The sequence below is a fragment of the Phodopus roborovskii genome, unplaced genomic scaffold (assembly GCF_943737965.1).
Source record: "Phodopus roborovskii unplaced genomic scaffold, PHOROB, whole genome shotgun sequence".
NCBI lineage: Eukaryota > Metazoa > Chordata > Mammalia > Rodentia > Cricetidae > Phodopus > Phodopus roborovskii.
Window position 1 is genome coordinate 9,741,941 of NW_026126409.1, and position 18,060 is coordinate 9,760,000.

General features: G+C 42.6%; 1 protein-coding gene across 1 annotated transcript in view; it reads left to right on the forward strand.

The window, feature by feature from the left end:
* Window positions 1–18,060, forward strand: part of Myo16 (myosin XVI) — a 335,766-nt gene that overhangs the window by 36,436 nt on the left and 281,270 nt on the right. The window contains exon 3 of the mRNA XM_051181974.1: window positions 16,113–16,183. Within this exon, the coding sequence (XP_051037931.1) occupies window positions 16,113–16,183 (71 nt within the window). The remainder of the gene's footprint in view (window positions 1–16,112; window positions 16,184–18,060) is intronic.

Below are 18,060 nucleotides of genomic sequence, written 5' to 3' on the forward strand. Positions count from 1 at the left end.
TAAAGTGTCTAATCTTCTCTTGCACATATAACAATTATACTTACCTTTCAGTTTGCAAGACTCCAGCATGACTGCCACTCTATGTGTTTTCATGTGAGCAGAATAGGTGCTGATGTACCATGAATATGAGTTTCATGAGAGTTTGTCATCTTCCAGTTTTGCCTACTGTATTCTTTTTATTCCATTTATATATTTGTGTATACAAATGTGCATGTGTATGGGTCCCAGGGATCAACCTCAGTTTTTCAAGCTTGGCTGCAATTGCCTTTACCCATGAAGGGAGGCATCTATGACTTGTGATTTATTTTGTGTGTTTGTGTGTGTGTATGTTACCGGCAGGAGTGTATGTGGAAATACATAGAGACCAAAACCAGACATCAGACCCCTCAGAGCTGGAATTAAGGGTATTGGTGGGACTTCTGGCTTATATGGCACTGAGAGCTGAAGTCAGGTCCTCGGGTTTTCAGCAAGCCCTGTTAACTATTGAGCCTTCTCTCAAGATCTTTATGTTTGAAGCAACAGAAAGGAGCATTGTTACCTAGGGTAAATAGCCTGTATAAAGTCAAAGGAGGGAGGGAAGCAAGGCAGAGACAGAGAGAAAGCCCAAGCGTGCCAGGCCAGGGCAGGCGAGATCCAACCATTTTATTCAGGGGGGGTGGAGGTGTTGAAGCTATTCAGTTTTAAAATAAAGGTTGATTTTGTCTTCATTTCCAATGGGCAGATGACTACTCATCTAGCAATCCCTGCAGCATGGGTAGCTACTCTAATTTTTGTCTAGCCAATCCACTGAGTGGACACACAGTGACTATCACACTGCACGATGGTCATTGTTGAGGCTGTGATAAATGTCCTATCCGAGCTTTTAGGAAGTCACACTCTGCATAGGCAGGGCATTGATTCAGATGTCACCTATGGGGCAATGGAGGAAGGGCCCTTTGAGTCACTCTCCATTTATCGGAAGGCACCATTTCCAATAACATTTTGGAAACTCCCAGAAGCCAGACTCTCTGCAGCAAGCTCTGACATGTCTGACCTTCTCTTGACATTTGGTAGAACAGTTTTAAAGGTGAGGGTACTGGAACTAAGTCAGATATGGGCACTGGAAAAAAGCTGTCTCTTTAGCACCTACAATTGAGTGAGTGGCTCATGCATGCATCCTGGTCCTGGTATTTTCTTGACTTTTCATGAGACAAAAATGTCCTATGCAGGTCTGAGACCAACTGAGGTATTTGGTATTCATCACCCTAACGCATGCGGCTCACATGATGCCAGACCTTAAACATCAGCTAAGGGCAGCAGTAAGTGGCTTGGTTAAAATGAAGTATGTGAGGCAAAAATAAAACACTGCAGATCTGCCTCCGAAGGTGGCTCTCCCCTATGAAGAGCTGGTATTGATCATTGATAGATTTTTTTTTTCTGGCTGTGGAAGGATTCTGTTAAGTTGGAAACATCTGACTAATACTGAAATTGGAGTTGACAGTGTCCCCAGGGCTTCCATTTTTCTTTCTTTGTTTCTTATTGTGTCACCGGTGCCGGCCCTTCTGCGTGAGCATCTCTAGAGACAACAGTTATCAGCGCTGAACAGGACACTTTTCTGAGGATGAAAAGAACAATGTGGCATGTAATGGGATTCAGAGAGGGAGCTGTACCCTGGGACTTAACAGTAGTTCTGGTTAGTTCCCCCCTGCATGCAACCTGAGGAACAGAGGCGTGCATCCATCAGCCTCACACAGGAGTGTAAGGAGTCCATGTAACCCTTCCTAGGGGAGCAGATTCAACCTCTGCATACAATCTGTTCTCACTGGCCCTTCTGAAGACTCCATGTATATTGCTGGCATCAGCAAATAGTGGATATTATGTGAGTCAGAAAGCTATGAATTACCCTATAAATGTCTTTGCTTCCTAGTCAGGATCCCTAAAAAAGTACAAGGGTCATGCAAACAAGATATTTGCAGTAAATGTTCCATGAGGACAGTTCTGTGAGGCATATTGATAATACAGTATATAAGGCTTAGAGTATGTATAGCTAGGTACAGAGGCACATACTATCATCATGGAACTTGGAAGTCAGAGACAGGAGGATCACGGAAGTCCAAGGCTGGTGAAAATATATAACATTTGTCTTCTGGGTCTGGCTTATTTTATTTGACATAATGATGTGTGTTCTTTGATTCTAGCCAAAATTGTTTGGTGTTGATTCTCTTGGATATACAGGTGACAGCTGGGGTTGCTCATTGCAAGTTGGCAAGTGAGAACTGTGAAGTGATGGATAGTCTGTCACTGTGAGCTAAGTGAGGGTTACTCAGGTCTATTCACCAGTGCAAATTAATCAGATGTGCACTTAAGGCTTGTGTATTTTAGTAAAGGCAAATGATGCCCCAATGCAGGAAAAGCCTCTTTGTCTCCCACATCAAGTGCACATCTTGTAGGTGCAAGCCTCACTGTGGACTCTATCACTAGTGTGTGTTTTGGGACCAATGCTCCAGGATTTGATACAGTAACATTCTAATGAACCTGACAGCCAACCTGGCTATCCTGCTTGATTTTTTAGCTCACTGAAGATTCCAAGCCTTTTAAACCATGCTGTCCTGTCACAGGCTTGGCCTTCTGTCCACCCATGTAATCCCAGGGGTAGAGCCACAGTCAGGTGTTTCCAAGTTCCAAGTAGGGAGACATACAGATTTGGAAAAGAAACATAGGTGTCCATTCAGAGCACAGTGATAAAGCAGACTATGGCAGTCACACAGTTGAGACTGACAGACAGGGTGGGCATGTGTGAGTGTACATGAGGGCCTGGATTATTGCCTGGGGCTTCCATTCATGGGATGCAGAAGGAAAAATGTTTGATTATTTAGTGATGTAGTTTAGGTAGTTCTCTACTTTGATTGACAGGATGGGTCTGCCCAAGTCTCTTCCCATAATGCATATGATTTTAATAATGTGTTTGTCCAATTGAGCATATGCATAGGATGATACATGGGAGATTTTTCCCTAAAAGTTTACATAGAGGCCAGAATTGCTTTACTAAGCATGTACCCTAAACCAGACCAGGCCAGATCAATCTTCACACTAATACACTGAGAATATACTTGAATAGAAAGACTCTAAGTTTGGTTGTTTCTAGGGGTGGAGAAACCTATACAGTTGCTCGGAAACTGGGTGTGTGTACCCTGACACAGGAGGGAGTCTAAGGGACTTCTTGGGTTCCTAAGTGCATTGTGTGGAAAGAGTTGTATACACAGTGCATGTAGGCAAAGGGGATAGGCAGCCCAGAGTGTAATTGCAAGAGGGTTGTGTTACGAGTAATCTTCCCACCAGCCTGGTCCCACAGCTGCACCAGCCCCAAATAACATATAGAGATGCTATATTCGATATAAAGCTGTTGGCCTGTTACTAGTGTTTCTTACTGGCTATCTCTGCCCTAAATATCAACCCATTTCTATCAATCTAAGTGTTTCCATATGTTACTGGAGAGAGGGTACGGAGTTCTGCATTTTGAATCTCCTCCTACCTCTTCCCTCGGTCCTTTTTGTCTCCTAGTCCCACCTATCTTGCTTTCCTATTGGCCAACATGGCTTTATTCATTAACCAATACAAGAAACATATTTACAGAATGACATCTCCCATCAGGGGTGTATGTATAACCCCAAACAACTGGGGTTCCTGTCTCATCTGTCATGGGTACTCACCTGTTGCATGTGAAAACACCGGAAGTCTGGGAGAACATGATTTGAGTCTAGAGAATTTCAGTTTTGAAATAAGTTAAAAAAATAAATCATGTCTATGTTCAGTGCCAACCCTTCCTATCCAGTACTGTCCATTGCACTGCATAGGGCTTCTCTTTATTGTGATCTGAGGGAGTTAAGTAAGCAGGCTGTCCTTATCCTTAGTCCCTTCTACAAGGGCAGCTATAGAATCCAACTCCAGCAAAACACCCTCCTTTGGGAATGTCAGCCCTGCCTGAATCCACTTCAGTTTCTACTTCACATAGCTTGAGGATCCACTTCTGACAGCTGCCACCTCACATGCTAACAGCATGAGTGCATTAGTGTGTGTGTGTGTGTGTGTGTGTGTGTGTGTGTGTGTTGTAGAGAGAGAGAGAGAGAGAGAGAGAGAGAGAGAGAGAGAGAGAGAGAGAGAGAGACTGGCTGCTAAATCTGATGTTGCATCAGATTAAAACCCCTGGGTCTAGGGATGGGAAGAGTGCTCAGTGGATGGAGGAGTTTATTAAGCAAGCCCAGTGGCCTGAATTTGATCCCTAGAACCTATATAAAAGAATAGAGGACTGACTCAGCAAAGTTTTCCTCTGACCTCTATGTGTGTGCTATGCATGTGCATTTTGTTGAAAGTTCCAGAGGGACAAGAGTCGGCTATGGTGTGTGTGTGGGGGGGGGGGACAAGTGTCTGCCATTGTGGGGGAGGGGTAAGAGTGTGCCATGGTGTGGGGAGGCAGTTGCAGGCTCAGCAGCAGTAGGGGGAAGCTGCAAGCTCAGATCTTAAACCACAAGCATAAAGCAGAGAGAAAGCTGGAAGTTTCACAAGGACTTAAACCCTCAAAGTCCCTCTCTCGCAGTGGCATTCAGCAAGGTCATATTTCTTAAACCTCCATAAATGTCGCCACCAACTAAGGGTCAAATGTTCAAATACTAGAGCCTATGGGGGACACTTCTCATTCTCACCAGCGTAGACCCCCAGGGGTTGTGTTTCTGAGGACACTGAAAATGAGTCAGCCAGTTCTAGTTTCCCTCTCATAAGCCATGGAGCCAACACTGTCTCTTCTTCAAAGGAATAAGACTCCATCATGACATGACTTAGTAGCAGATATTGTGTTGCCATGAGATTTGGTACAAAGCTGGGGCTTTGGCTCTGCAAGTTTCTGATTCCTATGTAAGATATCCCATCTGTTCAAAGTCACTGTGTGGACATTTCACTTGCAGAGTCCATCACATGTGTAAATGGAGTGTCTATAGAGCCAGAGTTCTACCAGTCCCTGAGTCTTCTTGGCCCCAAACTTCAGAGGGACCCACTTAGACCACCACCTAACCACACTCCCAAGACAACCTTGAAGGACATCTGATTAAGTGAGCCATACCTGGGGATTGGAGGACAACTGCATTGTCAAAGTGTTAGATTTGCAAGCAAGAGGACCTGAATTTGCTCCCCAGAACACAGGCATGCTTGTAGTCCCAGTGCTGTGGACACAGCGGCAAGGGGATGCTTGGGGCTCACTAGTGAGTTCCAAGAAAATGAGAGACTCCTTCCAAAAGAAGTGGGTAGCATCTGAGGGACTTTTCTAAGTTATCCTTTGGCCTCCACATACACATAGAGATAAGCACACATAAATACATGTATATCCATACATGCTTAATCACACACAGGCACCATATGCAGCTTGGGTGAAAAAACACAGAAAACCCTAGTTCTAGCCACTGTTTTTATGTCTTCAAGGTTTGTCATTACATGGCAACAAATACCTCTGAGAACTGCCAAGACTCAGAATTCTTCCTCACCTTCCTGCACAACTTCATCCCTCCATATGTCCTGAGGGCAGCTATCCTGGTAGATCCTGACCTGTATCTGTTTTTTTTTTTTTTCAGCTGTAATCTAATACCTCCTTCAATTCCTACATCATCTGGGTCCCTGAGTACTAATAAAGCACCCGAGCTTATTATCAGAGAGATAACACAACCCCTGAGTAACCAAGAACATATAAGTCAAAGTATGGGCTCATCTCAAACTGTTAATCTGCAGTGAGGAGGGATGTAGGATGTCTGTGTGTCATTGTCATACTGGACCCACCAGTGAGGCCTTTCATCCTGGCTATTCCTCTTGACCATCACTGGCCTACTTCTGTTCCTTAGTCCCTGGTGCACACTCACCTGCTGGGCCTCTAAGCTTCACTTCTTAGCTTGCACTTCATGTCCAGGCATACATCCAACACCCCACCTGCCTCCAAGTCCCAGCTGGAAAACCAGCTACGCCTGAGATGTGGTTTCCACCTTGGGTCAGAGGATGAGATGTTGTGCATGTGTAGTGCAGGGGTGACCTCAGGAAGATGGGGGCTACTTGTTACTACAGTTAACAGAAGAACCAGGGCATAAGACCTGACATGCAATGTGGGATAAGGTAATGTTGGGGTTTTGTGATATTCTGGAGAGTTTGGAAAATCTTGTGTTTCTGTGGTGTCCTCTGAACCATATCAGAAAATTACAGTGGCTGTACAATTGCTAAGTCCTCGTTGATTAATTAAAACTATGAAGTAAACATGTTATAAAAATCCCTAAGGTAAAGGGACCCACGGTGATGCTAGAGGGTGAACTAGATTCCACTCTTCAGACAAGGATGCAAATCCAATACCAAAGGGACAGAAAGGAAATGAAATCGCTTTAAGCCAAAAAATGGTGTTCATCAGTTCTCTTGCTTGATGGTTTCACTTTTCCAAGTCTCTGTCTGTTCCCTCCATAAAGTGTTTTCCTTCCCAGTTTCCAAACCTGACAGAGCAATAACTTTTATCTCATGTATATAGTCTTACTTTCATCAGTGATGTTTAACTCTATGCCAATTTACAGTTTAAAAGGCCAAGGCTCAGAGAAGTAAAGGACTCACTTTAGAGCCATGGTTGGCATCTTGTTTGTTCCTTTTGACTTCTATAGGCAGCCATAATGATTTCATTACCAATATGTTTATTCCCTGGTCAACTGACTTTAAGGGGCTCTATATGTAAGGGTGTGAGGGCTTGGGGTATCAGGTGTGAGAGGGTTGTGAGTGTGGGGAGTTGGGGGAGCAGGTTTGAGTACGGGCTTTTATTGAAAGCAAATTATGCTTTGACTGTTCACAAATATGAGACTGACTGTTTTATTTTATTTTCATCATCTCAATGGCTATATAATACATTAGTGGTCTGTAGGACTATAGACAGACTAATAGATAGAAATATAAATTGCCAGTTGTACAAGTCATGAACCCCACTGAGTTAATTTGCAAAGTGGTTCCCTGTTTGAAACACGGGAATCTTCTAAACTTGGTTTAGAGTAAGAAAATTTTATACACATACTGTAACCTGGGAAAGGGTCATAAAGAGAGTGAACATGAACCCTGAAACTTGTGTTTACTTCATGTGCATTCTGGATTTATGGTTGCTACACTAGGCTCTGAAGAAATATGGGGTTCAATGTATGTCATTATAAAACTGTCATTCTAGTGTGTTCTGGAATATTTATAGCAGTGTTGATTCAGGGCCAAGTCTAGTAAGCAGGCCATTCCTAATTCCCACTAGGCAAGCAATAGCACAGCACTATATCATAGAGGATCTGAGGGACAGGCGAGTTTCATAATGACCTCTTAAAATGTCTTTTCATCATATGAAAATTTGGTAATTTAAGCTTTCACACAGTTATTATCATTCATCATCAATAGTATTAGCTTATTCTTCTCATGGAAGGTAAATGTTCTTAGGAACTCATATGAGTAATTAAAATGTATGAGGTACATCTTGCTGGGAATACAGAGAGACACTGAAAACCTGCGCTCTATAGTATCAACCAGAATGCTGGCAAAAGAATAAAAATTCTTGAACCTTGAATATTACCAACAGGCTTGGAATACCCCCCCACCCTACTCACTCTCCCCCTTTTTTTAAACATGGTTTAATCTCAGCTAGAACAGTATAGGCTGCCAGTCACATTCCCTGGCCACATGCTCTTCTGTTGGCTGTATGGCAGCCTTTCAAACCACCATAGCTATCATCTGACAGCTATGAAAACAGCTGTCCTGCAGACACTGATGGTGGAAACAGAGTTGGGGGTTCCCCAAAAAGCCTGTTTCTAGATGACTACCATGTTTACCTGTCAATGAGATTCCTGAAAACCTAGGCTTGTAAGAAAGACTTTATTTTACTTAATTTGGGGGGGGAAACACTACAAATCCTGTCCTGGGTGGGCATTTGCAAAAATGAATGAACAGTAAATGTCCAGCCAGAAGCTGTAGTGACAGCTGTCTCCAAGAGGTGATGAACACTGTAAATGCTTGGGGAGTTAGACTGAAGGCACCCACACAGGGATGGTGTATTCCATAGAATGCTGAAGGCTAGACACATATCCAGGCTAAGGGAATGCTTCTGAAATACTCAAGGGAACAAACGTGCTCTAATGTCAATGAGGCTAGGAAAAAATGTTAGCTATTTACCAACACAGAAAGAAGTGTCCTAAAATGTAAACCACACCTAAAGTTCCTCTGCAAGTGCTAGGAGAGGTGTCCAGGCATCTAAGAAAGTGATTCAGTCATGAGCTGGCATTGATACAGTAGGCAGAGAGTTCAGTGCATGATCAAAGGTGTAGATAAAATAAAGGTCTCAAAAGTAATGGAACAAATAGGATCGCAGGGACACAGGGATGAAACAAATAGGATTGCAAGGGGTCAGGCTGGCTGTCCTAGAAGGAGAGTGACCGTGATTCAAACTTATCCCATTCCACTAACTGTGATGTCAAGTTTTCAACAAACATTCTGAGAAATGCAACAAAACAAGAAAAGTCTGGTCTACAACGTAAAAAAGAATCAATTAGCCTAAAGAAACAATTCCTGGACAATTCCAGACAGTCTGTTTCCTAGAGAGAACTTAAAATCAATTGCTGTTTAATATTCTTGTAACTAAAAGAAACATTAGCTAAACAAATATGGGAAGGTACTTGGGAGAATAACAACCAGACAGTAATTGTAAAAAGAACCAAAATGAAGGAGAAGCTATGCAGTTGTAATCTCAACAAATAAAAGACAAACTTTGAAAAGGGAACTAACTAGAAATCTTAGTGTTAAAAAGGACAGAATGTGAAATATATATATCAGAATGAACCAAAAGTCAAGCAGACAGGAGGTTCAATGAATCTGAAGACAGATCAATTAAGATTATCCAGTCTGGGGAGACAAGAATATAGAAATGTGATTGGATCTCATATCCTGGGATAAGTATAGTGCACTATGCAATGCTTCAACACACACAGTGCAAATCACAGACAAGAGGAGAGGGCAGGAAGAAGGCTATTAAACCAAGGGCAGAAACTGTGTGGGTAGGACAAAGGGTATGAGCGTACACATTTAAGAAGCTATCCAGACTCCAAGTGGGACAGCGTGAAGCAGCCATGCTGACAGAAGGCCCACACCTAGGCACAGCATAGCTGTGAAGTACAGGGAAGAAACACCTAGGCACAGCATACCCATGATGCACAAAGTAGCAACACTGAAGGGTCTTCTAATCACCAAAGGAAGCATTCATTCTGTTCAAGGACCTCATAGGATCAGTAACTGACTTCACACTGAGAACTCAGAGGTCAGAAGACTGGGAGACAAATGCTAACAGAATGACATCCTCAAGAAGTCTTTTTCCCAGGAGAGCTGTCTTTCTCAGATGTAGGGGCAATGAAAGCATCCTTGAGGAGCTAAAACTGAGGCTTTGTGGTGCACAACTCTTCTGGGTTGACATGAAAGACACTGTTGGATTCACAGGAAAAGCTCTGCAAAGTGAAGTGATTACAGAAGACAGTGCAATGATGCTGTGTTACTCTAAGTTTTCCCTAGCCTTTCTAGAGATACTTATAAAAGAAATAAATATACCCCTGTTCACCAGCATTTACACATACATAAAGGTACTTCCTTGATTCTGAGAACCTGAAGTTAGGGAGAAGGGAATTATCCAGGAATGAAGTATTTGTTCACTACTGAACATGTAAATTAGGTGAGTGTGCATTAAAATGTTAATTATAATCCTAGTGAATAATTCATATGAATACTTGTGAATTAAGATGGCAGTATGTAAAGACCTATTTACACAAAAGAAGAATGGGCGTGGTGGCACCTGCCTGTGATGCCAGCACTTGGGAGGCTGAGGAACACTCGTGCATTTGAGATCAGTGTAGGCTACACAGAGAAACCACTTTCTTAAAATAAAACAAAGCACAAACAAACAGGAAAACAGGAACCAAAGAGAAGGCAGCAACAGAGGCTGAGAGGAAAGAAAAAGACAATCTACCCAGCAAGTAAGTAGCAAACGTCATGTGAGCCCCACTCTCTCAGGACATTTTTGAATATATTAAAACACTCATCATTGATGGGTGAAACCTCTCTGATGATGACTGGACTAGGCACCAATCTATGAGAATAGTAGGACTGCATTAGAAATCATCTTATTGACTTTTTGTTTGTTTGTTTTTTGTTTCACATTTGTTCTTTCCTAGGTGTCTGGAGTGTTCTATCTCTAGGTCTTGGCCCTCAGGATATGGGGTCTCCAGCTGGTTCCATCATTAGCTCCCACAATTTCTATGATGGGAGGGGGAAACTTTGGTTAGGATGTTAAAACAAGAAATAAACAAAAAAGAATGTACACATTAAAAATAATTTTAAAATTATACATTAAAGACAAACTCAAGGGGCAGAAATCATAAGGAAGTATAGAGGAAGCTGTTGTACTTTTCCTGTAAGGATCACCTACTTATTCGGGCATGAATATTTTAAAACAAAAGATGCACAAAGAATCGGCAATCAGAGAAGCAGCCCAAGAAAAGCTGTACATGCCAGCAGCTGGTAATGTAGATTTCAGTGGAAAAGCTAAATGGATGTCCCTAAACTTCACGTCCTGGCTGTCTGCTGCCAGTCATTAACTACATAATCTGCTCCCAGTTACAAAGTGAACAATATGAAAGTTCTTAGCATGTGAAACAAAGCGTTTGTTTAAAATGTTCAAAGTGGCACATGCCTTTAATTCCAGCATTCGGGAGGCAGAGGCAGGTGGATCTCTGTGAGTTTGAGGCCAGTCTGGTCTACAGAGAAAGTTCCAGGACAGGCTCCAAAGCCACAAACAAACAAACAAACAAATAAATAAATAGAAAAATGTTCAAAGTTAAGTTATTAGAGGAAAATAAAGACATAGCATGGAAAGAGAAATTACCCCATCTCAAAGACAAGGAATCACCATATACCTATGCCCAAAGGAAGATCCAGGACAGATAAGGTGGGACTGAAGACTGAAAAGGGAAACAGCGTGCCTTGTGGAGTGACCTCAGTGATATGATAGTGCTAGATGGAGAAATCACACAAGAGCCAGGGCTGAAGACTTGAAGCCACTTGTGGTGCCTCCCACACCCGCAGACCACACCCTCACAAGAGCTTTTGAATATGATGATGGGCTTTGTGACAGGCTGCAAAGGAAGCATCTTCATTTATCAGAAGGACCGACACAGACAACTTTCCTCTCTAGCCTCAGTGTGATGAAATCAGAAACCTTTAACAGAGATTGTTAAAGGATTTTGAGAAATTTGCAAGCACATAAAAATTAGCCTCTGTGAATTGAATTATGCCCTCCCCCAATTCATCTGTTGGGCTTCTAACCCATGTCTTGGTTACTTTTCTGTTGCTGTGATGAAACATCATGACCAAGGCATCTTATAAAAGAGATACTTAATCTGCCGTATGATATTAGAGGATGGCAGAGGGAAAGAACTCCTGAGAGCTTGCACACATGACCACACCTTCTAATTCTTTCCTGGTAGTTCCACTAACTGGGAACCAGGTACTCAAGCATATGAGCCTTTGGAAGCCAGTGTATTCAGACCACCACACCCTGTATACCTCGGGAAATGACTGAGTCTCAATATATGGTGTGACTGTGGTGGTCAGTTTGAGGAGAGTTAGAACACGGGAGGAAAAGGACAGGGAAGTCCGGTTCCCTGAGATGCTAGCTTCTTATTCCCAGGAGATATTGGGAAAAGAATCTTAAGGAGGCTATGGGGATAGTTATCTCAACAGTACCAATAACAGTAAGGGAAAGATGCAAGAGACCTATAAAATAGCCCCACCAGCATCTGTTTCAGGGACTTCCAGCCTTAGGCTCTCACACCCTGAAGGGAATAAGTTCTAACTTTCTCTTTCTCTGCATTCTAGTCTTCAGTCTTTTCTAAACTTTCTTGTCATTGTATCAGGATAAATTAGCTTGCTAACCCCTAGATTGCCACCAGCACCCACCCCTCACCAATGTCCCCTACCCACTGTGGTGCATTTTACTTCATTACTTCATCTGTTCGAAGTAACCAAGTTAATTGGGTAGTCATATGCTTTTCTGTTGTAGCATATATAGCTGTGCACATATGAATACCCAATTAACTAACTTCCTACATTTGAAAATAAAAACCCAGTAAAGCAGCAGTCAATGCTCATGAAAGGTATATACACTTGGGGGGAAATGAGAAAAATGTTGAGAAAAGCAATAGCGAGAATGAGAGAAAAAAGTGGTCTATGAAATGTACAACATACTTGAAAGAAATATCATTAGCTAGACAGCTAGACTGACCAAATGTTAAAGAAAATAAAAGCAAAAAAAAAAAAAAAAAAAAAAAAAAAAAAACCAACCAAACAACCCAGGAATGAAGGACAATCAGTTTTAGTTATGTGCTAATTAAAAAGATCAAGTCAGCTGAAATATAAAGTTGTACACAAGAAGCCTCAAGCCTCGCTAACCATGTGAGGTTAAAAAGCCTCTACAGTGGCACAAGTCAGCAGTGAATCAAGAGGAAAACAGCCAAGCAATGTAGACTGGGAAACAAGCTTCAGGGAGTGGAGAGACTGAATTACGAATTAGCATCTTCCCACAGTGCAGCCCAGCACACCGTTTCCCAAAGGAACACTTCAATGACTAAAGAGCAGAGCGGCTAATACAAAACCACAAATGTGTCCATAAAACAGGTTACAGAAAATGTAACAACATGCTGTGTAGGGCTGATATTACTCAGAGTGAAACCTAGAGCCATCAAGTGTAAGAAAACAGGCTGATAGAGGGGCCTGGGCCAGGCTCTGGAACCTTTCCAGACTGAAGCCAGGAAATACATAACTTGTAGCCAAGAGGATTTCTGTCTACTAATGCAAGACCATTGCCTTGTATGAAAACCAAGTCGGTGAAATACAGCATATGTGAGCATAATGGACACAATCACACCATCTCAGTAGATTAAGAAACACAGGACCTTCTCACAGTAAATGGACCCAACAAACAGCAGTGGTAGGGAGTTCAGCCTCTCTCACAGGGTGCCTACATAAAGCCAGCCAACATCACACAAGGAGGGGCAGACCCAAGCCTCAGTTTACCTCTGTCAGGAATGGGGTGAAGATTGCTGTCTCTGTGTCTGTCCCACACTGGCTGGAAGCCCTGGTCAGGACACTGGTGAAGAGGTGCTCATTTTAGGACTACAGGAGCATTACTGGGACCACGCAGCTCTGAGTAACCTAAACAGCACTGAGTGGCAAGCTTTACAGAGTGTGCACTGTGTGCCACAGAAATGGGAACATGTATTCAGTGTTATAAATGACATCGTTTCAAGTCTGCATTGCCCATCTTAGGACTTCCTTCCCTCTATTATCTTCTTCTTAATTTATTCAGATGTTTGTTTGTGCACATACATCAGAGGACAACTATATGGGGATCAGCTTTTTTCTTCCACTGGGGATCAAACTCAGGTCATCATGCTTGGTGTCTACTACCTTTACCCATGACCTTATCACCCATGACCTAACCAATTCCCTCTTTGCTTTTTAATTAGAGACAATGCCTCACTCTCGGTACAGGATATTTTAGACATGTGTCATGATGCCCATCTTCTCTTTGCCTTTTAATATATTTCAACATTATCCTATTTTCTGTGTGTTCCTAATTTCCCCCAATACCCTTGGTTATCATAGTGACCATGGGGAAATAGTTCATTCTTAGGTGTTTGGAAACAATGAAGTATATCTATTTATTATACGTAGCTATTAGGGCATTATTAATTGCTGTCCTCTGGAGTCTCCCCCGAGGACTGCCGAATGTATGAGAGCCAAGGGAGCTTGACAGTGGATCTCCCTGACACCACTGGAGTTCAAGTCCATGCTCTACTACGCAATAGCTGTGCCCCATCAGTGCTGGATCTCTCCACTTGTAGTGTGGGGATAATATAATACTATCAGTTTCTTAATAGTGGGATGCAGCATTTTATTGTCATACGCATGCCCAACTAAGCATAGGAATAAGATGGTAAATATAAGATTTCCTCTAAAAGTTCACTCAGAGGGCACAGTTTGCCTTACTTGAATGCTTACCCTAAACCAGCATAGTTTAGCTTGACCCCATTGCCCAGAGCTCCCAGACTGGGGTCCATGGTGTGCTTGAAGTGAAGTGAGGTGTTATCAAAGGGTTACAAAGGGGAATGACTTAATTCCATTGTTTAAAGCAGGTGTGCCTGCAGCCCGATGCAGGTTGCCTGCAACATTAGAGATGGGTGTGTACAGCTTATAGCCCAAGCCAAGCAGAGTCACATGCTGCTAAGCTATTCTTTATGCTTGTTTGTGCCTCGCTCAACTCTCTCAACATGGTGGGAACTGGCAATTTGTCTACAGACCTGCCTGCCACCTCTGAGATAGCTCCTCATCAAGGCAGACCTTGGTCATGGAAGCAAATCCTGGACTGAAGAAAAGACATCATTGTGAAAGGAAAGTCACTTGTTTATGAATAGAAAGGGCATATATTCTAGAAACTGTCCTTAGCTAGTTTTTCCAGGAATAATCCTAGAGTAGACAGGCTGTAGTCTCAAAGAAATATGGACAGGCTTGGCTCTCAATCCCTTAGACAGCAAGCAGGCATCTGCTGTGCAGTTAAGAGAGATTTGGATATAAGGTTTTAACTGGAGAAAGGCTTGAAGATGGACACTCTAGACTCTTTCATAGGTCACCTCTATGGTAGATGTTTGTTCCCATCATGTCCATTGAAAGCACAAGCCTAGAGGGTGGCTTTCCGTGACAGGAACCTGTACAGGAGCAGCCAGGGTATTGAGGTTGCATGCCCCCTTGGAATCATTCTGCATGAGGGAGACAAGAGAATAGATACCTGGAGGCACTGATACTATGATGGATAGAGAGAAAGGCACCTTTAGGTCACATTTCAACTCACGAAGAGGAGATTCAATGTAAAGCAATATGCCTCCGTGAGGGTGACTGAATCTCAGCCACTCTGACAAGCAGTGCTGCGTCACAGTTGAGAGTATGAGTGACTGTTGCTGGACATGTGGGTTCATGAATGTAATTCCTGCACTGGGGAGGCTGAGGCAGGAGGCTGAAAACTTTGTGGCTGACTTAGGCTATATAGAAGCATTGAGGCAAACTAAAACAACCATAAAACCCAAACCAAAACAACAAAAAGAGTAGCTGCTACTTTGTTCTCTTTTTGTGGCAAATTCATCAATGATTATTTAAAAAAAAAAAAAAGTGAATATCCTACTGACAGTGCACACCAGCAGAGTGTCCTTGACCCCAAGGACCTTCCTTGGTGGCATGCCCAGGCAGGTCACTAACCAGCAGAGATCTCTCAGTGACTCATGACATTGCATGTGCTAATGAATTCACCTTGCTAGCAAATGAACACACATTGTTCTCCAGCTGTTGATTTGCTGTGACAGTCGATATATATTTTGATTTATGTGACACTGTGGCTTTGTCCCATAATGCTCTGTGACAGTAGAAGAAACATGGGTAAGGGCTAATGGCACAAATGGGGGCTTAATGCGCAAAATGCAAACATTCATTGCTTTAAGCCAATAATAGGTCATCGCAAATTGAGAAACAGTGACCTCACGAGGCTAGAGAGGGGATCCTTTTTATTTATTTGCTTTCTTTTGTTCTGCAAAGGACATATAAACTTGGTGCTTCAAAATAATCTATTTCAGAAAATTCTACTTTCTCATTCATTTCCATGGCCATAGTAGGTAATCAAACTTCCATGCCAGGTAACAGGTTTGGACACAAGGAGAAACACATATGATCATAGGCGTGCAAAGTGAGAGTGATCATAGGGCTGGAGAGCCATTAAAGGCTAGACTCCAGGTCTCTCTAAGAGTGATCATAGGCCTGGAGAGAGGTTTCAGCCATTAAAGGCTAGCCTCCAGGTCTCTCTGAGAGTGGTCATAGGTTGAGACGTGAGATCTGACAGTGACTGTCTCCCTGTGAACCTCAGAGCTGTTGTCCGAGCTGCTGATGAAATGCTGTGGGTTTGGGCTCAGGGTGTGGACCATGCTTTCTCCAACTCTGTTTTCTCTCTTCTCTTGCAGTGCTCCGACTGTTGAAAGAGGGGGCGGACCCACACACTCTCGTTTCCTCAGGAGGGTCCTTACTCCACCTGGTAAGGACTGACACTTGAAGGGGTCATGTGGAGATACTTAGAGACAGAGAATAAATTAAGGATTCAAAAATCAGTCCCAGCACAAGTGTCAAACAATGAACTAAATAAAATAATTAATTAATAAGTGGGCATTTCAGGTGTGGAGAAAGAGCTGCTGAGTTTGATGCTCTGAAGAGGGGAAAGTCAGCAGACCCTAGCTGACCTGAGGAGGAGTAGGCAGAAAAAAGACTCAAGTCTCAACTCACTCTTTTGCTTCTACCTAGTGAACCTTTTATCAAGGCCTTGCACATTGCATCCTTGCTTCTGTAAAGATCTTGTCACAATGGAAGGAATGGTAATGTATGGTGTGGCAGTCACAATCATTAGTACATTCTCCTAAGAGATGGAGTGAAGACTGGAGGCACAGTGAAGGAGCTGTGAATGAAAGACCCCCCCAAGGGTATAGAGCCTACCTGGCTAATGAGAAGGTCGTTACCCTAGACCCAAGTAATAGAATGCAAATATTGGGAAAGAGTCCAGCAAGAAGGAAAAGGCTGTGTTGAGAGGCCTCATCGCCTGCCAGTTCTGAGGCAGGCATTTTGATGCTGTCATGGGTACATAGATCAGGTCTGGGAGATGTACAAAGAAACTGAGTGTTGTGTGAGAGAGGGAAGATCACTACTGTACTCTCTTCCAGCAGTGATTACTGAGTAAATAAAAACAAAGGGACAATTGCAGGTTTCCAGAGAGAAAAAAATTACAGGGTTTCAGAATGCCTTAGGTGCTGAGAAAGGCAATTTAGCCATCTAGAATGTCAAATGTGAACAGCCTCATGGGAAACCCACGCCTTGGAACATCCCACATTGGATGCCTGATGCCCCTTAGACTTGGGTCCTGATTACACACAGTTGGTTTCATCGATGTCTCGAAGGGTGGCTTGTGCATGGGGATCAAGGACAAGCTGCAGACACTGTTGGGCTTTCTTGGGGTTCTGTTTATTTAACTCCAATATTACTCACTGAACCCCAGGCTCTAAGTCAATGGTTCTCAATCTTCCTAATGCATAACGTTATTTTCATTGCCTTCATAACTGTTATGAATCCTAATGTAAATATATTACATGAAGAATAATTTATATGTGACACCTGCAAAAGGGTCATTTGACCTCCAAGAGCGGTAGTTACCCACAGGTTGAGAACCACTGCTATAAGGGCTGATTTCTGTAAGACATTTCTCTTAGATGTTCCAGAAAAAGAAAAACATTTATATGGGAATCACATGTTCTAATAAGGCTATGGTTGATATAGATTCCAGAGACAAATTAATATTTTTGGTTGCATATATGTAGTTTAACTTCCTTTAAATACATGTTTTGTGAACATGCCTGAGTCAGTTTCTTTGCCTACTGGTTCTTAAAAATCCTTGTTGCAAACAAATGGCAGGTATCAAATTCTGGATGATGGACAGGAAGATACTTGAGAAAGCAACCATGCCTGTGCCCCCAGGAAGGTTGTCTCATGAAGACATTGTAGAGGGATTCTCAAATTTCAGTCTTTGTAAGAATTTATGGAGTGAGGAGTGCATTTATGTAAGCCTTGATAAAATGTTGGGGTTTGTGACATTGGAATTTACTTAATGAGCTAAGAGAAGGACTGCCGATGTCCCACAACAGAGAGTGACTTTCAAACATTCTCAATGCTATGCTGTGGCATCCTTCCATCACAGGCCAGCTGAAGTGAAATTGCTTAGAAATTACAGATATCCTTCTACTGAATGGATTCTACTTGTAATACAAAGATAAGGGATTTATGTAGTTGTTATGATGACTACAAAAAAAAATCCAAGATACATTGGGTATCTTGAGTAGATGGGTAATTGAGTAGATGATGTAGAGGAGA